This window comes from Pteropus medius, unplaced genomic scaffold (genome assembly GCF_902729225.1).
Source record: "Pteropus medius unplaced genomic scaffold, Ma_sr-lr_union100, whole genome shotgun sequence".
In the NCBI taxonomy this organism is placed as follows: Eukaryota; Metazoa; Chordata; class Mammalia; order Chiroptera; family Pteropodidae; genus Pteropus; species Pteropus medius.
The window spans coordinates 28,470,982-28,490,164 of NW_024349519.1; the positions used below are offsets into that span (position 1 = coordinate 28,470,982).

Genomic DNA, 19,183 nt, shown 5'->3' on the forward strand with positions numbered 1-19,183 from the left:
GGAGTCAACTGTAGGGGCAGACGGGGTGTTGGGAAACAATGTCTTTTGGTTACAGGGTGATGGGGGTATGGAAGCTCTCTTGCTTAGGGTGATAGGAAGCTGAGAATAGGGCTGGGAGGACTCAGGTCATCGGGGTCGGGGTGCGAATGCCCTCCCTGCCCCCCAGAACAATCAGCTCCAGGAGCTCCCCTACAACGAGCTGTCACGCCTCAGCAGTCTGCGGACCCTCAACCTGCACAACAATCTCATCTCTTCTGAGGGTGAGGGGGACAGCAGGAGGCGGCTCCTCCCTGGCGTGGTCCCAGCGGCCCTCTCCCTCACCCCCCTCCACTGTGTCTGTGGGCGGCTTTGCGGCAGTTCCCAGAACTGCCCTTTGCTGAGCAGGATGGAAACTCAGGGGATGGGGGTTGGCTGTGGCTTTTGTGGACAGGGAGTGGGGGTGCCTGGAGAAGCCTCTGCCAGTCCCTGGCCAGGATCCCTGGGGCACTGGGAGCACAGACACCCCTGCTCACTACCCCACACCAGGCTTGGGGTCCCTCACTGCCCACCCTGCTCCCAGGACTGCCCGACGAAGCCTTCGAGTCCCTCACCCAACTGCAGCACATCTACGTGGCCCACAATAAGGTGAACCCCCCACTGACCCCCTACTCGGCCCCAGGCCTGGCCCGTCTAGGATCACACAGCACAGACTGCAGAGGGGACAGCATGGGGCTGGAAGGGGACCACCAGGACCAGTACGCTGTGTTCCCGCAGCTCTCGGTGGCCCCCCAGTTTCTGCCCCGTTCTCTCCGAGTCGCGGATCTGGCTGCCAACCAAGTGACGGAGATCTTCCCACTCACCTTTGGGGAGAAGCCAGCACTCAGGTAGCCCCTGGCCCAGCCCAGACCCCCCAGGCCTCAGGCACGCCTAAGTCATTCCCCACCGTGGGGGTCTGAGGTGGGTCATGAGCCTGCCCTGGGGTCTCTGGGAGACAGGGCCCTGGATGCTCTGGGGAACTACACAATCACACACGCGCGCACACACACACTGAAGGCAGCCCTGAGCTAGGGTGCAGGGTGGGAGTGGGGGGCAGTGGGGAGCTCGGGGGCAGGCTGGTGGCCGGAGCCTGGCTCCCCTTAGGTCCGTGTACCTCCACAACAACCAGCTGAGCAATGCCGGTCTGCCCCCCGATGCCTTCCACGGCTCCGAGGCCGTCACTACCCTCAGCCTCTCCAACAACCAGCTCAGCTACCTGCCGCCCAGCCTGCCACCCTCTCTGGAGCGTCTCCACCTGCAGGTGCCCCTCCTTCACCTCACGACCCCTTGGCCCCACCTCCTCAGAACCCCTTCACCTTTGCCTCCTCAGAATTCCAGCAGTTGGAAATATCTTTCTCTGAGTCTCTTCTACTGGCACAAGTTGGTCATAAGTACTCTCTGAATAGCTTTGCTAAAGCCAGCTCGTCTATCACTCCCTTACTCAAGAACCTTTTGTGGCTCCCAGCTGCCGTCTGCCCAGACTTTTGGTCTCATTCTTTTCTCGCTTCCCAGAACAACCTCATCTCCAAGGTGCCCCGAGGAGCCCTGAGCCGCCAGACTCACCTCCGTGAGCTCTACCTCCAGCACAACCAGCTGACAGACAGTGGCCTTGATGCCACTACCTTCAGGTGGGGCCTGAGATGGTAGGATAGTGTACAAGGATCTTGGCAGTGAGGTCTGAGGATTCAGAGTCTGAGGCTCTCACCTTTTGTCCCCTCCACCCCTCTCTTATGATTCCTAACCCATGGCCTCATTTGGTGAGTGCCTATTGTGCTCCAGGCTTGGCCGAGCACCAGGCAGCCATCCTCACTCCCAACTACCCTGTGCTTCCATCTTGTCATCCAATGTCACAGCTACCAGATGTAGATCTGGATACAGAACTCTGTCCTGGTCACCCCCACTTCTAACTCTTAGGCCAGAAGCTGTCCTGATCACCCCAAGTTTACCTCCCACACAGATCTCTCAACTCACCACCCAAAAGTTGGAATTTCCAGTTGACATCTCTCAGGACCACCCCTCAGCCCTCCTGTACCCCCAAGATCCTTCTGGTCCCCTATGCTGTGGGCCCAGACCAACACCGGCCCTCTCCCCCACCAGCAAGCTGCACTGCCTCGAGTACCTGGACTTGTCCCACAATCATCTGGCAGCAGTGCCTGCTGGCCTGCCCCACACCCTGGCTGTGCTGCATCTGGGCCGGAACCGCATCCGGCAGGTGGAGGCGGCGCGGCTGCACAGGGCGCAGGGACTGCGCTACCTGCTGCTTCAGCACAACCAGCTGGGGACAGCAGGGCTGCCTACTGGGGCGCTTCGACCTCTGCGGGTCCTGCACACACTGCACATCTACGGCAACAGGCTGGAGCGTGTGCCCCTGGCACTGCCCCGCCGCTTGCGGTCCCTGGTGCTGCCCCACAACCGCGTGGCCATGCTGGGTGCCCGAGACCTGACCTCCACGCCAGGCCTGGCCGAGCTCAACCTGGCCTACAACCGCCTGGTCAGCGCCCGCGTGCACCACCGAGCCTTCCGCCGGCTGCGAGCCCTACGCAGCCTAGACCTGGCTGGCAACCAGCTGACACAGCTGCCCCCAGGCCTGCCCACCAGCCTTCACACCCTGCGGCTACAGCGCAACCAGTTGCGGGCTCTTGAGCCTGAGCCACTGGCTGGCCTGGACCAGCTACAGGAACTCAGCCTGGCACACAACCGGCTCCGGGTGGGCGACATCGGGCCTGGCACCTGGCATGAGCTACAGGCCCTCCAGGTCAGGGGTGGGCTGGTTAGCCACACTGACTATCCCCAGGCTGCCCCCATGGCCCTTCCATCCCACTGCCTACCCAGCTCCTCCTCCAGAAGGCCCTTAGGTAATACTACAAAGAGCACCCGCCACAGGGACCAGCTCTGGGGTGGATAAGATAGATCCTGCCTCCAGGCCTTTGGCTATGCTCTGCCGCCTGGTCCCCACTCCACCTCCCCAGTGAACACCGTGACCTCTAGCTCCTTCTGACCACTGTTGATTCAAGTTTAGAGCATCTGTGGGTGCCAGGCACCGCTCTAGGCATTGGAGATGCTGCTGGGCACAGTGATGCAGCTCCTAGTCTCAGGCACAGACACCCTGGTTAGGGAGAATGCGATCGATAACAATCATAGTTAATAATAGAAGAGCATGAGGATGCAGAAGAAGTGCCATCTTCATGACTAGCTGCATTAACACCTCCCACAGCAGGCAGGAACCTGTTTTTGCCCCCAGCACCTACAGCAGGGCCTGCCCCAGAAAGGGCTCAGTTTACCTCTGTTGAGAGGAGGAAATCAGCAGCCATGAAGAGGGGAGTGGAAGGGGTAGAAGGACCAGGCTGGGCGTGGAAGAGAGGAGGGTCTGGGAGAAGAATGGTTTGGGGCTTGCCTGAGCAAGCGGCCCAGGACCTGGGGCTGCCATGGGGCCATCTCTGCCCACCTGCCCAGGTGCTGGACCTCAGCCACAATGAGCTGTCTTTTGTACCCCCCGACCTGCCCGAGACCCTGGAGGAGCTGCGCCTGCAGAGCAACCGCATCAGCCACGTGGGCCCCGAAGCCTTCCTCAGCACGCCCAGCCTGCGAGCCCTCTTCCTCAGGTGCCCTGAGGGTGGCCGAGTGGGTCTAGGGGGCAAGGGAAGGCCCTGGTGGGCTGCGGAGGACTCCAGTAAGCCCAGTGGGGTCAGGGTTGTGGCCCCCTCCCTTTGCCTCTGCCCTCATGCCCACCTCTTGGTCCAGGGCCAACAGGCTTCACATGACCAGCATTGCACCCGAAGCCTTCTTGGGCCTCCCACACCTGCGTGTGGTGGACACGACGGATAACCTTGAGCAGGTCCTGGTCCAGCTGCCACCCACAGCTCCACGTCAGCCTCGGGCTTGGGGTCCTTGAGCCAGAGGGATCTGGAAGAGTGATCCAGAGCCTTGGGGCTCTGCTGGGCTATGGACTAAGGAGATAGCACCCACCTGGGGTCTCAACCTAGCTCTCCCAGGCCTCGAGGGCTAAGCCTATCCAACCTGTGCTGGCCGGGAAGCTGGGGCACCGCCTCTGCATGCAGAGAGGGACTGAGGCATGCAGCTCACACACCAGGTGCATAGACCACACTGGCCCTGCCAGCCACGTTCCCACTCCCCGCACAGATGGTGACAGCAACAATAAAGCCTAATCTTTTCAAGTGCTCATCACTGACCAGGTGCCCTTCACCTTGTAGAACTGGAGGGGTTCTCACAATCCCTGTGTCCAGCGGGGGAAACTGGGGCTCTAGAATGCTAAGTGGGTCAGGCAATTTGGTCCAGATCCCAAAGCTAGTGAGCAGTAGGGCTAGATTTCAGGGCCTTAGATTTGCACACATGCAAGTCACCAAGCACCTCCAGGTACAGCCCGATCACAGGTCTAAACCCAGATACGCCCAGAGCCACTGGCTGAAGAAATGCATAGTACAGCAGGTGCCCTCAGGCAGCATGGACCCATGACAGATGCACGGGCCTTCGCATGAGAGTCGAACGTGTCTTTCACAGACACTGCCCTTCTCAGCACACGCTCCTCTCATAGACGCTGCCCTTCTACTACCCCGGGGAGCGTGTGCATGGGGAGACCCAGCCTAGCCACAGAGGGCAAGAAACAAAGGCAGGACAGTAGAAGCTGGGTGTGGCCCTGGCTGTTTATTCCGTGTATCAGCTCTGCGGTCCAGCTGGGCCAGAATAGCCCCAGCGGGGTCAGCCAGACCTCGGCTGGCCTCAGAGGCTTCTTTGGGATATGGGTGGGCTTCAGGGTTAAGGCTAGGGAGGGACAGGAAGTAAAGTGCTTGCAAGGGCCCTCGGAGCTTGGTCCTAGCCACCTTCCCACCTCTGGGGCAGGCCAGGGGCCGGACACCTCTGGGCTGTGCAAACGGGACTCTCCGGGGCCGACCCAACCAGGCCTGGGCGAGGGGGCACACGCTGGCTGGCAGGCATCATCCCCAATGCCCCAACCGGGAGGCTCTGGCCAGGCTGGGTGGGCCCAGCGGGGGAGGTGTGCATCCAGAGCCGATTGTCCGCTGATTGTCTGCTTGTCTGGTCTGAGGCTGTAGCTATGTCAGTTCCTCCCAGCACTGGGGCCTCAGGCCCGCTGCCCGATCTCCAGGGGCCGCCAGCCCCATCGGCTCCTCACCTACGGAGCCGCTGCAGCTACAGGAGAGGATGCTGGGGTCAGGAAGGCCACGGCCTCAGCTGCCTACCCTCCACCCCACAACACCTGAGCTGCTCACCTCATTTTCAACCAGGTTCCGCCTATAGAGTGCCTCTTTTGCAGCTTCCTGGGGGTCCAACAGGTGGTCAGCGGGCAGCCCCTGGCAGCCTCTACCCCCCCAGTGCCCACATCCAGACCTTGCCTGGCTCACCCTGCTGCCATCATTGCCCAGGCGCCGGGCAGCCTCTGTGTAGAACTGTAGCTGACGCTCCAGCTGGGCCATGTATTCTGAGGAGGGGAGGCAGTCAGGATGGGGCCACTGCCATCGTCCCTCCCCAGCGTGCCCGTCCTCGAGTTCCTACCCCGCCGGATGGCCGGGCCCCCCTGCTCCAGCTGTGCCCTCTGCCACTGGCTGCGCTGCATGATGTCCTGGTGCTGCTGGGCCACCTCTGGGGGCACGGGCCGCCGCGCCTGCCTGAGGGCCACAATCTGGGGGGTGCAGAGGGGGCTGTGAAGGCCCAGCCTGAGCCTGCAGACACCCCAATCCTGTTCCACCGAGCCCAGTTGGTGGGCACCCACCTTCCGCTCTAGACGTTCTTGGTCAAAGGCCAGCACACTGAGGCTATGCAGGGGCCGGGCAGATCTACAAAGTGGGGACAGGGATGAGGGAATGCATGACTTACTCATCCCTGACCCCGTTAATTCAACAATCTGGGCACGGGGGAATAGCCAGAGATAAGCCAGGCCCTCCACTATGTTGCTAAGCCCACAACCTTGTAGTGATGGTGGCTGTATACCCAGGCAACTGTGACACCAAGAAGTCAGGGAGGGCTTCCTGAAGCAAGCAATAACCAATTTAGGACCCACAGGAGTCAGAGTTGTGCAGAGGAGCAAGAAGCAAGTATGAGGGTAGTGGTACTCAGGGCATTGTAACAAAGAAGCCCAGAGGACAGTGAAAACTAGGGATAGCCAAGAACCAACAGGAAGAAGTGGGGAGAGAGAAGGCCAGATATACTGACAATGATCAGATCAAAAAAGGTCTGAAAGATCAAGCTGAGGAGTTTAAACTGGATCCTCTAGGAGAAGGGGAGTCAGAAAAGGTTTGAAGTAGGGGAGAGACATGCTTCAATTTGTGCCTGGTAAGAAATTGTCCAGAAAGGGCGGAGGTGGGTAGAGGGGGGTTCTTTTTGGCATGGCCTGACCCAACCACCTACCTGTTTCCTGGCTCCCTTGTAGGAGCAGGCACGGGAGGGGCCTTCCCTTTAGGCCCAGCAACCTGCTTCAGAGGACAAAACCAGTCTTATGAAGCTTGGCCCCCTTGATTCCCTCCATCCCTGGGGTTGCTGCTGGGCAGGGGGGTCTCACTGTGGGCACAGCTGCTGGCACGGGGTCGATGACCAGCCACCTCTCAGTCGTCGTCTCCAGTTGCTGGGCTGTCAGCGGTTCTCGAATCCGGACCATTACCTCCAGCCGTCCCCCTGTGGGCCGGCGACCATCCAAGACCTGATTGGGAGTGAGGGGAGGATGTTGGGAAGTGGGAAGTGGGAAGTGGCTGGAGAACCAGGGCTGGAGGTCCAGGGCTGGAATCAGGGAGAACCAGGTTAATTTCCAAAATATGGGCCCATGGTTATGACTGAGACACCAACTGGTCTTAATGGAGCAGGATACTGGGAGTGGGGAGGTCTGGGACTCCCAGGAGAGGGGCTGGGTCAGCAGAAGGGCCCCTGAAGAGGCTCAGGGCAGGGAGTACTTGAGTAATGTTAACAAGTGACACAGTCATACTGTAGCATTCAGATGAATGTCCACCTCTCACCTCAAGGATCTCCCGGACCTCACAGGCTGTCTCCAGGGCATCCAGCTTCAGCTGAGCTGTGCCCAGGACCCGGTCGGTCTTGAATAGCCCCCTGGGTGTGTGATGGGGGGCGGGGGGAAAGATGGTTGGCCAGAGTGAGCTCCCTCACCCCCAGAGCCCATGCAGTGCCTGCCCTCCCCGCCACCAGCTCACCCCTTGTGGACCACTTCAAACTTGATGCCTTTGGTCTGGATGGCCCTTCGGAAGCCTCGGTGGCTGCGGTTAATGCAGAGTTTGAACTGCTCCTTGAACTCTGCCCGGGGAAGGAAGGATGTCAGACTATGGTCTCATGTTCTTTCTACAGGGGATAGGGGCACCTGCTGCCCATTTCTCACCAGGGGAGTCTGTGTTCTTGATAACGCTGGTCTTGTCTTTCTGAGCTTCTTCCTGGGACCAGATAGGAGGCAGGAAAGCTCGGGGGCTGGGGACCCCTGCCCTACCCACTCCCCAGTCTGACGGGGCTTGAGCCCATCTCTCTTTGGCTTCCACATACCACATTGGGATAGGGGAAGTCAAACCGAATGAAGACATCCAGGTCACCGGGGGACATCCCTGCGGGCAAATGAGGGTGAGGGCTGGGCAGGGAGGTAGTCCCCATGGCCCTGACCTCTTGTCGCCCCCTCACCTGGAGGTGTGGGCAAGTTGACGCCCTTCACGATGAACAGGAGCATGTCATTGCTGCTGAGGTCGGGGAAGATCCTTGCGGGAGGGCAGGTAGGGAGACAGGAGCACCTCAGCGCCACTGTCTGCCCGCTTTCATTTTGCTGAGCGGGGGCAGGGAACAAACCCCACACTGGCCTTTGACGGTGTCTCGGCTCCTGGGCTCCAGTTTTAGAATCTGACAAACTAGAGTTTTCTGTCCAGTACTGCCACTGGCTAACTTTTGGGTCCTTTCTTCAGTCTGTGCATATTTATTTTGTACCTATTTTGCACTAGCCAGTGGCCTTGCTGTGAGAATTTCCCTTAATTTAACAGGATTTCCAGAGCCTCCTACTATGTGCCAGCCAGTGCCCCAGCTACTATAGAGCGTTCTCTTCGCTTGACATTACTTGAGCACATACCATATGCCAGCCAATGACCTTGTGGCTGGAGGACCCTCCCTTCATTTGACAGTATTTCTGGAGCCCCTACTATATGCCAGCCTATGTTCTCACTGCTGGGGATACAGAAGTAAATGAGAGACCCTGTCTCTGTGCTCATGGAGCCTGAGCTGGCCGAATGGACAGATGACCAGGAGTATATAAACAGAAAAACAAAGCAACAGAGAATTAAAATAGGGGGTAAACTGAGGTGTGCTCAGGAGGACCTGCTTTAGACAAGGTGATCAGGGAGGGCCTCTCAGTGGAGGTGACAACATAGGTGATTCTGAATGTTAAGAAAGGGATGCTACATGGAGTCTGGGGAGGGGAAACCGCTGGGGCGAAGGCCCTGAGTGGAAACATGCTTGGTGTGTCTGAGGGACCAAAAAGAGCCCCATGTGGCAGGAGGAGGCGAGCAAAGTGGGGACAATGGGTGGAAAGAAAGTGATGGGGTGCCAGAGTAAACGGTGTAGGTTTTCCTGGGTTACCCCAGTGGCTGCACCTAACTTCATGTGCAAGCGGGGAAAAAAAAAAAATCTGAACTTCCCAGGATTAAGAAGACTTAAGTGGAGCAGGACCAATAACCACCATCCCATGGGTTCACACATGCCCCCTGGGAAAAGGCACATCTCTGCGCTTAGCAGATCTTCCCCGTTTCCAAATGTGTCACTGTCAACACCACCTGCCTAAACTCTCCTGCAGAGGCAAGTCCTCTGACAGGTTCTGGAAGGAGTAAACTCTTCCTCAAAGGGGCCACCAAGGGCCATGAGGGCCTTACTTGATAACGCTGAAGGTCCTCTGCTCAAAGTGGGCAGCGGGCGTGGGGAGTCCCCGGGCAAATGCCTGCTTCAGAGTCTCCATGCTCCGCTTACAGTCCTCCGCCAGTTTCTCAAATCTGCCAGCAAGAGGGCCCCGCTCAGGTCCCTGGTCCCGGAGATGGGCTGGGGGTGTACACATCTGAGGTGGACGTGGAGGCACTTACTTGCTGGTTTCGGCAATGTTGCCCAGGTGTGTGAACTGGTTAGAGTGGTTCAGGCACATCTAGGAAGGCAGAAGACAGTGAGGGAAAGGATGGGGGTCCATGACCCTGGGGGATCCCTGCTGACCTGGGCTGGGGGCCCCCTCACCTCGTGCTGCTGCCTTATAAGCTTGGTGAGTTCACCATAGCGCCGAGCAGAATCCTGAGACAGACCAGGGCCAGGCCGCTGGACCAGGGTGAAGTCGTCCTTGTTGACAGGCGCAGGTGGTACCTGGGGAGGACCAGGCTCATGGGGAGGGGCCTGCTGGTCAGCAATGAGGGGACCCACCTGGGGCTCTGCAGAAACATCATCCCTCCTGGGAAAGGCCTCGCCTGACCACCACTCTATCCCCTGCCCCTGCTTTCTTCTTCCCCAAGGAAAAACTGGACACTCAGAGAGAAATGGATGGTCCTGCCCAAAGTGGCAGAACCTGTTAACTGTTTCCCCGAAAGCTGATCCACACCCTCTTCCCTAGTAATGGAGTTCTAGCTAGGCAAAGGACAGCCCCCCCAGGAGACTACATGTCCCAGACTCCCTTGCAGCTAAGTGTGGCCATGTGACTCAGTTCTGGCGTATAGGGAGTGTGCAGAAGTGATGGCAACTCCATCCACTTTCTTCAGAGGAAACTGCTTAGCCTGCCCTTTTTCTTCTTCATGGCTTCCTATAGGCTCAATGCAGACATAGCAGTGGTCCAGCTGCACCACGTGGACAAGGATAAGCTCCTCAGGTGCTGCAGAGCAACAAGATGAAAAGAGCCCGGGCCCTGGAGGGCTTATCTCTCAGAACCCAGAGTACCCTGAGTGTTAAATGCAAGAAACATAAACATCTGTCTTGTTTAACCACTGTCTTGAGAGGAGCCTATTTGTTATAGCAGCATAACCTGCACCCTAATATGTTCCAAGTCACATGGCTGCTAAGTGGCCAGAGCCTGATGGGTGAGATCCTGGGAAGGTCGAGCAGGCCTAGAGGGTTCACCTTGGCGATGTCCACAGGCAGCCCGTTGCGTGAGGCCTCCAGCATGGGCTCCAACCCCTTGGCCTGGCGCAGGTGCATCTTGGCGCCCTCCATGTCATTTTTCTGCTTTGCGCGCAGTGCGGCCTGCAGGAGCTGCTTCTTTCGTCCCTCCAGGAAGGCCAGCTGCTGCTGGGCTATGGGCGCAGGGGTATCTGCAGGTGCTGCCCAGCCTATGGCCAGGCAATGGGCAGCGAGGGGAGGGAGGGGGCACCTACCTCTGGTGGATGTGCCTTTGGGGGCTGCTTTGGCTGCTGGGGTGGATCCTGGCTGGGGTGCTCTTGAGGGTGGGGCCTTAGGCTGGGCAGTGGGGGCCACTGAGCTGTTGGGCTGCTGAGGGACGGAGAGGAAGTCAGAGCTTTTCCAGCACCTATGACAAGGCCACTCCCCAAATGGTCAGAGCCTGATGCTGACAACAGTGACCATTTTAGTTTGTTTCCTCAGCACTGAACACAACCTATGGTCCTATCCTTACGGAATCTGTGCAACAGCCCTGGGAGATAAGGATGATGACTGTGCCCACTTTACAGACGAGGCTGAGGCTCAGAGAACAAAATGACGTGCCTATGGCTACATGGGACGTGAGGCCAGTTCTTTCTGGCTCAAGTTTGAGATTGTCAGGTTTTGCTTTACTGCCACTCCCTGCCTCACCCCAAGGCTCCAGCCCCTCGCACCTTCTTAGGCTCCTCATCTTCTTCATCCTCGGGGCCTTCATCCTGGTTGGCCAGCTTCATGGCGGTCTCCAGGACCCCCACCAGGCTTGGCTGGGTGGGCTCAGAAGCCTCCAGGCCCTGGATCGGGGGAAAGCCTGGGTGGCCAGTTGGGGCCCAGTCAGGAGGGAGAGAGACCCATGTCATGATGGTGGAGACGTGGTTTCCTCCCCCTCCAAAGGAGCCTGGGGCTTTGAATTCGCTTTATATGCAAGAAGGAGCTGCTGACGGTTTGATAAAGACACCAGACCATGCCAACCTCCTTCTTGTCTCTTTGCTCCTCTCGCCTGACCCCAGGTCTTGACCATAGTCCAATAAGCAAGCACTGTGTTGAGGTGCTGTGCTGGGCACAAGGGGCAGTCCTGGGCTTGCGGGGCACTTCTGGGAGGCCAAAGTACAGGGAGATCATTGTTCTCAGTGGGATGCACAGGCAGCTCTGAGAACCCAGAGGAGACCTCCAACCCACTGGGAGGCTGACGGGGGCTGAGAACGTATCTGTAAAGCTGAGAGCTGATGACTAGGAAGGAGTGAGTCAAACAAAGAAATGAAGGAATTAGACAGCGGTGGGCTGGTCAACAGGTTCTTCAAATAAAACCTCCTGATTCTTAGTGTTTGCCAATTTCCATAGAGTAAACACTCCCATTGTGACTGATTTTAAGCTACCAATTATCTAACAAGCTTGCAGAATTCCTAAACATGTAGCAATCAGCTCCCTGAGCCTGTAAATCAGAAAGAATGGCACCTGCAAAGGCTCAGAGGCTGGAGGGGTGGGGCAGTGGCTGGGCCTACCTGGGGGCACGGGCAGCTCAGCCACATCCACAGCTCTGCCAGCCTTGTGGGCTCGGATGACATCTTGGTATTGCTATGGGCGACAGAGGTGTTAGGGCTCCCTGGGCACGGTCTCCAGAGGCTGCCCACCCACCCCCTCGGCCCCCATGCACCTTGACAATGCGCTCATGCATGCGAGCCTTCCGCTGGTCTCCTTTGGTTTTAGCCTGGGCTGCGGCCACACGGTATCGCTCCATCCGCTGCTCCAGCGCCTCCAGCAGAGTCCGTGGGGGTGGAGGAACCTCTGGGCCAGACGGAAATCAGGGGTTAAGAGTCTTGGAAGAGGAGGCTGTCTTGTCCAGGTCTGCCCACCCAGAGTGTCCCAGGAGCCTACCTGGCGTGGAGGGCACTGTGGCAGGAGTTGGAGGCTGAAGTGGCGGTGATGGTGGCTCTGGAGGCAGCTGGTCTGGGGGCAGAGAAGTCCAGCGCAATGAGGGGCTTGCCTGCAGCCACCCCCATGCCCAGGCTGGTGGCCTGAGCGGGTCCCTGGGCCTGACCGAAGAGGGTGGCAGCATCAAGAAGAAGTCAGTGGAAGCCTCCAAAAGTCTGGAGGGTGGGCAGGTGGGGTCCTTACCAGGTGGAGGGGGCAAGCGGGTCAGGTCCACAGGCTCCCCCCGGCTCAGGGCCTCCAAGACAGCATCAAAGCTCTGTGAGAAGGAAGGAGATCAATGGAGGAGGCTGCAGCTGGAGCCAGGACCCTGTGAGGAGCCTCCATGCCCTGCCGTGTGACAGGTGACTCCCGGCTCTGCCCCTTCCTTTGCACCATCTTGCTCAAGCCCTTTTGACACTTAGACCCACTTTACAGAAAGGATAAACTGAGGCAAATGATACCGAGGGAGAGACCACGCTGGAATACAAATTTAGGTCTGACTCCAGAGCCCATGTTCTTTGCCACCATGCAATGTTGGAAGCATCCTGTCCTCACCACGCGACCATCTGTCAGTAGGACACACCTTGGCCACACGGAAGTGTCTGGCGGCGGCAGAGGTATCTCCCTGCTGCTTGGCATGGAGGGCGGCCAGCTTATACTCGCGTTGGAGGCTCTGCAACTGGGCCAGGGGGCTAGTGCTGCAAGGACCTGGGAGGGGGAACAGCATACAAACCATTTCTATTCTCACAACAAAGGCTGTTCTTAGGCCCATTTTATAGATGTGAGAACTAAGGCTCAGAGAGGGGATGTCGTCTTCCCAAGGCCACACAGCCTGAAGAACGTGTGACGGGGACTCAACTCAGTCTTGGCAGACTCCGGAGCCACTGCTGTTGTGCCCTCCAAAATATTCTGGAAAATTTTATGTACCCTTCTGCATTTTTAAGTTGACATCTAAAATTTTTCATCTTAAGTTTCAAAAGTGGCCAAGGTTATCATTCTCAGTGTCTTGCCAAATAGACATTTGAAAAAGAAAACCAAGACACCACTCTTTTAAACCTAATGTTTTTTAACTAGCACCGTAATTTGAAACTCACCCATATTCATTTTTTTTAATATGGCTAAATATGTATAAGGTAAAATTCACCAACTTAACCATTTTTTAAGGTATAGTTCAGTGGTGGTAAGCACATTCATGTTGTTGTGTACAACCATCACCACCATCTGTCTCTGGAACTTGTTCATCTTCCCAAAATGAAACTCTGTCCCTTTAAACACTAACTCCTCCTCCCCCTCCCCAGGCCCTTGCATTCGCCATTCTACTTTGTGTCTCTAAATTTCACTCCTCTAAGGACATCACATTAAGTGAAATTATACAGTATTTGTTCTTTTGTGACTGACTTATTTCATCTAGCATAATATTCTCAAGGTTCATCCACATCAAAGCATGTGTCAAAATGTCTTTCCTTTTTAAGGTTGCATAATGTTCTATAATGCAGATATACCATTTTATTTATCCGTACATCCACCAGTAGACACTGGGGTCGCTTCTACCTATTGTGAATAATGCTATGAATATGGTATACAAATACTATTCATGTCTTCTGCTTTCAATTCTTTTGGGTATGTACCAATATTTACTTATAAAATATTTCTCAGGGCTCACTTTTAGCAGCTGGGAATTTCACATCTTCTCTTATTTCTATCCATGTCCCCCACAGAATTTTATCATGATATGATCTATGTATGTATCTGAAAGCCCTTTTTGACCACCCTATCATACATTTGCAACCAAAATACATTCATCTGGTATATCAGCAAAGTTGAGAAACAGATGATTAAACTGCTATTTAAAAAATATGTAACAGTTTCAAATAATATGTGCAATACATTTTCAGAGGAAGTATCTCTAAATTGAAAGGGATAGGTACAATTGATGGTATAAAAAAACAAAGCACAATAGATACACCACCCAGTGTCCACAAATCCTAGCAACACGACCTAGAGAAACAACTGGACCCTTTGCTTTAAGTTTAGGTGTAGCTGCCTGAGAAGGTATCTGCAGGTTGAAGCAAAATACCTTGACATGTGATTGGTTTCCTTTACTGTCATCCCAAGCCTCTCTCAGTGTTAAAAAAATTTTCTTCTGAGGTTGAACTATTGTTACGATTAAATTTAGCACATAATTCAGCAGAGCCTAAATATCTCTCAAGCTTTCTGATATACAGCTATTACATCCCAGGAGTAAAATTTTATTGGTAAGGCACTTCTTGCTAGAACAGCGGATGGAGCAATACTGCGGGGCTGCAGCCCAGCCTAAAACCGAAGGGGACCAGTGGAAGGCTTGTGTGCATGAGCACATTGTCGAGGTGCTTGGGGGCCCAAGTGCGGGGGTGGGTAGTTCTTGGAGGCCATGGTGGAGGCTGGGTCCACCTCCTAACATTTAACTCCTGTTTCCCTAGTCACTTCTTTCCTATTTTTTTTTTTTAAGTGTAGAGAAACCTGCTTCACGACAACGAACAGGTGGGAAGGGACAGAGTCTTGTCACACAATTCTCTGAATCCTTGCCAACCTATATGCCAAAAACTCTATCCTGAAAAATTTGAGGTGGTTTCAGTTGCAAATTTCAGAAGACAGGCTTTCTTGAACATTGCCAAAACCAATGCCTTAGAGAACAGACTGGCTGCAGAGGATTTAGAGACCTGGCGTCCAGGTGTTCCCAATCTCAACCCCAGGCCAGCCTTTACTGTCGTCTCATGAGCTCCAGCCCCCGGCATTTGCCCCTGAAGCTTGGCCCAGAGTTCAGATTCCAGAAAGGAGAGGAGTGAATACTTCTTTCCTATAGTGGCAGCCGGGAGACTGAAGAGGGGGAGGTTGGGGAAGGTAAACCTCTAGGTAGATGCTTCCTCCAGCCAGGTGAAAAGATAAGCTGAGTACTTGAGAATTACTCCTTTAAAATTCTATAAGTGAGAATGTCACTCAGTCCTAAAAAGGAATTGAGTTCTGACACAGGCTGCAATGTTATGCTAAGTGAAGGAAGACAGACATAAAAGGACAAATAGGTTTGTAACCAAAATATATGACCCCAGGCTAAGGGAGGGGATGGGGAGATAGTGTTTAATGGGGACACAGTTTCTATTTGAGATGAAGTTTGGGAAATTACAGGTGATGGTTGCACAACATTGGAAATGTAAGAAATGCCAGTCAATTGCACACTAAGAAATGGTTAAAATGGCAAATGTTATGCTATATATATTTTACCACTACCACAAAAAAAAAAAGAAAAGAAAAGAAAAAAAAGGTTTTAATGAACTCCAGGAGCATGCACACCTGGGAAGAGGAGGGGTGCTTACAATATCTAACAATCAGTACAGAGTCTGAACCATGCCACGCCCCTTCCCAGGCCGCCCCCCACCCCGCCCCCTGCCCAGAAGCCAAGCGCTGAATACATCCCCCAACATCCCGTCAGCCCAGCCCTGCCCTTTGCCTACCTAGGGGCAGCTGCGGCCTAGCCAAGCCCAGGGACAAAGCTGGGGGAGCAGGAGGAAGACTCTCCACTGTGACCCTAGGTTCTGGGGCCGGTAGGTTCACAGAGGCTGGTGGAGTGGGTGCAGGGGTGTGACTGGGTGTGGCCGACAGGCCCTTCCCCATGGCAACAGGTGGTGGGATGTCCTCTTCATCAATGGCATTGCCCTTCCGAACAGAGGCCAACAGGTTTTCCAGTGTCTGGGAGAAGGCATAAATGTGGGTTTCAGAGGAGCCCAGAGCTGGCTGAGGTGGTGGGGTCCTGGAACCCTCCCATCTGCCTGTTTACCTTAAGTCCCCGGTCATAGCGCCGCATTTTGGCACCATCTCCGGCTTGCTTAGCACTTTCCATTGCTGCCTGGTAAAGGGCCAGCCTCTCCTGCAAGGTGGCCTCTATCCCAGGGCTGGGGGCTGAGGCCTTTGGCTGTGGGAGGGGCCAGGGGCATGGTGTGGGCAGGTGGTAACCCAACTCGGCCCACCCTGAAGGTTTCCTTGGTTGAGAGCCTACTGCACACCAGGTGTATGACCCCTGAGCCAGTTGCCCACACCCTTGCAGGACAGAATTTATTATCCACTTTCCCAGTACAGAGAACTGAGACTCAGAGGTGTTCTATCACCTGCCTGAGGTTGCATGGCTAAATGGGGTAAGCGAGGGCCTTGAACCTGGGCTGCAGGGAGCAGGGTTGTTGGAGGTATACCTGGGCCACAGGAGGGTGGGACTCCAAAGTATTCTGCTCCTCCCCAAGGACCTCATTTAATTCCGCCTGTAGGGACAAAAGGCCAGGGGCCTGAGTGAGGGCCCAATGGACCAGGCAACAATGGGGGAACAGCCCCCTGCTCCGCTCTCGATGCTCACCAGCAGGTCATCATCAGCCTCCACATCCTCCTCGTCTGTCCCCTCCTCCTCATCCTCGTCTCTCATGCACAAGCTGGCCATCTTCTCAATGGCCTCCATGGGCAGGGGTCCTGTGGCAGAGGGAGGCACCAGGTGGACTGGGATCCTTTGAGAGTCCCCAGCCTCCTGTCCCAGTCACCCATGACCCTAACAAATAGGGTAGCAGGCAGCGGGGTAGCATGTCCCCCTCCTGGTCCTTCTATGGCACCCCACTGCCCTCAAGTTGCCAGGCATGGCCCCGCTCCCCAGCTGACCTCGCTGGCCTCATCCCTTTCTTATCGAGGCTGAGTTCAAACTCTGGCTCTGGAAATTTCTCACTGTGTGACACTGGGCAAGTCGGGTGACTCAAACTTTTTATGGATCTGTGTATGTCCAAAAAAGACTGCAAAAGAGTTACATGTATTGATTTGGAGTTTTAAACAAAGTTTAGCCAGTAGATGAATTCATAAATACAGAATTCATAAATAATGAGGATCAACTGAATTAGTAGAAAGTGTAAAAGTTCCGTGTGCCCTCTGGGACCCAGCCCCATACAACTACTGTGGAGTCTCCTGTACCCTGCCAACTCCTCCAGGGCCTTTGCCTATGCTGTAGACCTTCCCAGGAGTGCTCCCTAACTCCACGTGGCATTCCCCATCACAGGTGCCTCCTCAGGGAATCCCGCCCCAGCTGACAAGTCTCTCCCATCACTCTGTGCTTCTGCCATCCCAGCTCTGATCATAAGATAGCAGGTTGGACTAATAACCAGGTCCTGTGTGAAGTACTTTATGAACACTAGAAGATTAACTCCTGTGATGTAAGTGTGCTTTATTCCCATTTTACAGATGGGAAAACCGATGCCCACACAGGTATTAGGACGCATTAAAACGTAGCCAGTAAGAGGCAGAGCTGGGATTTAACCTTCACTCTGGGTCCAGAATTGATCACTTAACCTTTAACCCAGATTGTAGGTTCCAGGAGGGCAGGGACCTTCTCTGTCTCCTTTCCCCCATCTCCCCAGCACCCAGCTCTGAGTCCTGCCCACAGTGGGAGCTCAGGAAATGCTCCAGGGTGGTTTGAGGGTCTCACCTTTGCCTTTGAGCTTCTCCAGAGCTTGGGGCTGGCCCCCCACCAAAGCCAAGAACTCAGCCTCTAGTTCCTCATTGTTAACTCCATCCTCGGGGATCATCAGGCCATCCGGGGAGAGATCAACCAGCAGGCCCAGCTGTAGGAACAGCAAGGGTCCAGTCAGACCTTGGGATGCATCCCGCTTGGCTAGAGGCAGCCACAATGAACCCAGAGTCCCCTCAGAAGGAAGTGAATCCAGGCCTCTTGGTGAAAGCCATTTCCCTGGGGAGTGCCAGAGGCTAGAACAAGCCCAGAATGCAACAGGTGTCCAAGATGGGCCAGGCTCCCTGGCATAGACCAACACAAGGCAAAGGGCAGATGGGGAGACCCAACTCCCCGCACTGAGCCTGCGCCCATGATGCACTGCTAGCCAAGTGCAGTGGAGAAAGAAGGCCCCTCACTCTGCCCAAAGCACAACTACTCTGCACACCTGGGCTTTTCCTCCCAGTATCCTCAGCAGAGGGGGCCATGCAGGAAGGTTGGAGGCATCATGAGCAAACAGAAGCCCTGACAATAACATAGACGTTGAAAGTGGGGTCTTTGCGATTAACAGACCCATCCTTCTATCCTATCCTGATTAATAACCCATCGCAACGTGATAACATTAGGTCAAACTACAAAACTGCCCTTTCTCTGGGTCAAAAATGGCAAAATAATGAGTCACATATGGCTCCTTCTAATAATATAGTATCACATATTGAGTGCTATGTTCTAGCACTTTTCATAAACTGTCCCAATGAATTTTCACAACTGTCCTGTGACATAAGGACTCTTAGAGCCTCCATTTTACAGATGAGGAAACTGAGGCTGAGAGCTGCAAAATAAAGAATCCAACGTGCAAAAGTCAAGAGGGATCTTCAGGTTGGCGAGACTCGAACACCTGGGCACTAAGCTGTGGCCTTATGTCAACACTGAGAAAAATCCAACTCTTCCAGTGCCTGAGGCAGAGGAGATGGGGCAGGGAGAAGGGATCCAGTCACATTCCTGTGGGCTCATGGCAGCAGCTCTGGATTTGCACTTAACTCTGGCCAAGCTGTTAATTCTTATGACCTTGGGTAGGTGTCTTCACCTCTCTAGGTCTCAGTGTCTTCATCTGTACAATAGGGATAAAAAGAGTCTGTCCTGGCCTGGCTGATGTGAGGATTCAAAGCGTGCTCAGGCCTGGGGAGCAGTAACTGTCCTTCTTACCCCAGGTGGAGGCCTTCCCCTCCAGGACTGGAGCTGCTGCAGCAACAGGTGGCCCTGAGCCTGGGGCGGGGCGCCACGAGCTGGGGAGCCAGGGCCAGTAGGCCACACTTTGGGAATAGAACCTCACCTGGGAGGCGGGGATCAGGGATCACCTAGGAGTGGCGATCAGGTTCCCCTGGGAGGTAGGGCCCTCCCCTAAATGTGTGACAGGGATAGGGAGGGTTTCCTCGGGTAGCCGGGGGGTGGGGGTGGGGGGGGTGGGTAGTGGTAAAGACAGACTCACCTGGCGGGCGGCGGCGGCGCCTCGGCCCGGGGGTCCAGGGGGTCCCTTACTCTTGTGCATTTTCCAGGCAAGATGCCCGGACCACCGGCCCCTTCGCCTCGCCTTGCCCTGCCTCTTCCCCCGGGCCCTATAGCTGC

General features: G+C 55.4%; 2 protein-coding genes across 6 annotated transcripts; one reads left to right on the forward strand and one right to left on the reverse strand.

Annotated features, from left to right (window-relative positions):
* The first annotated feature begins 59 nt into the window (after positions 1-59).
* PODNL1 (podocan like 1) lies at positions 60-4,190 on the forward strand. Its single transcript, XM_039882835.1, has 9 exons — positions 60-65; positions 110-260; positions 560-624; positions 754-863; positions 1,120-1,276; positions 1,528-1,643; positions 2,113-2,770; positions 3,469-3,617; positions 3,757-4,190. Exons 1-9 carry the CDS (start codon positions 60-62, stop codon positions 3,905-3,907), a joined length of 1,563 nt encoding a protein of 520 aa, XP_039738769.1. The 3' UTR covers positions 3,908-4,190.
* Positions 4,191-4,657: 467 nt separating this feature from the next.
* On the reverse strand, positions 4,658-19,178 carry CC2D1A (coiled-coil and C2 domain containing 1A). 5 transcript variants are annotated; one of them, XM_039882745.1, is made up of 29 exons: positions 19,047-19,106; positions 17,537-17,672; positions 16,430-16,539; positions 16,272-16,337; positions 15,863-15,997; positions 15,540-15,774; positions 12,635-12,759; positions 12,256-12,328; positions 12,016-12,087; positions 11,795-11,925; positions 11,643-11,715; positions 10,818-10,951; positions 10,362-10,476; positions 10,108-10,280; positions 9,241-9,363; positions 9,096-9,154; positions 8,892-9,008; positions 7,660-7,733; positions 7,528-7,586; positions 7,370-7,421; positions 7,188-7,287; positions 6,996-7,086; positions 6,548-6,685; positions 6,397-6,461; positions 5,762-5,825; positions 5,545-5,671; positions 5,394-5,470; positions 5,262-5,309; positions 4,658-5,181 (listed from the first exon to the last, which is right to left on the reverse strand). In XM_039882745.1, exons 1-29 carry the CDS (start codon positions 19,104-19,106, stop codon positions 5,161-5,163), a joined length of 2,853 nt encoding a protein of 950 aa, XP_039738679.1. In that variant the 3' UTR covers positions 4,658-5,160. The 5 variants fall into 5 exon arrangements, with proteins under 5 accessions (XP_039738679.1, XP_039738683.1, XP_039738680.1 ...); XM_039882749.1 differs by lacking the exon at positions 19,047-19,106 and adding an exon at positions 16,723-16,850 and having other exon boundaries at positions 17,537-17,655; XM_039882746.1 differs by having other exon boundaries at positions 4,659-5,181; positions 10,362-10,473; positions 19,047-19,178.
* Between the last annotated feature and the right edge of the window lie 5 nt (positions 19,179-19,183).

What these genes read in the sequence shown, in the direction of transcription:
- PODNL1 (XM_039882835.1), top strand. An exon ending in GGGGAGAAGCCAGCACTCAG is followed by an intron (nt 864 to 1,119) that starts GTAGCCCCTGGC and finishes GGCTCCCCTTAG; the next exon opens with GTCCGTGTACCTCCACAACA. An exon ending in CTGCGAGCCCTCTTCCTCAG is followed by an intron (nt 3,618 to 3,756) that starts GTGCCCTGAGGG and finishes CTCTTGGTCCAG; the next exon opens with GGCCAACAGGCTTCACATGA.
- CC2D1A (XM_039882745.1), bottom strand. Translation starts at nt 19,106, where the DNA reads ATGCACAAGAGTAAGGGACCCCCTGGACCCCCGGGCCGAGGCGCCGCC. An exon ending in CACAGTGCCCTCCACGCCAG is followed by an intron (nt 11,926 to 12,015) that starts GTAGGCTCCTGG and finishes CGTCTGGCCCAG; the next exon opens with AGGTTCCTCCACCCCCACGG. An exon ending in AAGATGAGGAGCCTAAGAAG is followed by an intron (nt 10,477 to 10,817) that starts GTGCGAGGGGCT and finishes TCCGTCCCTCAG; the next exon opens with CAGCCCAACAGCTCAGTGGC.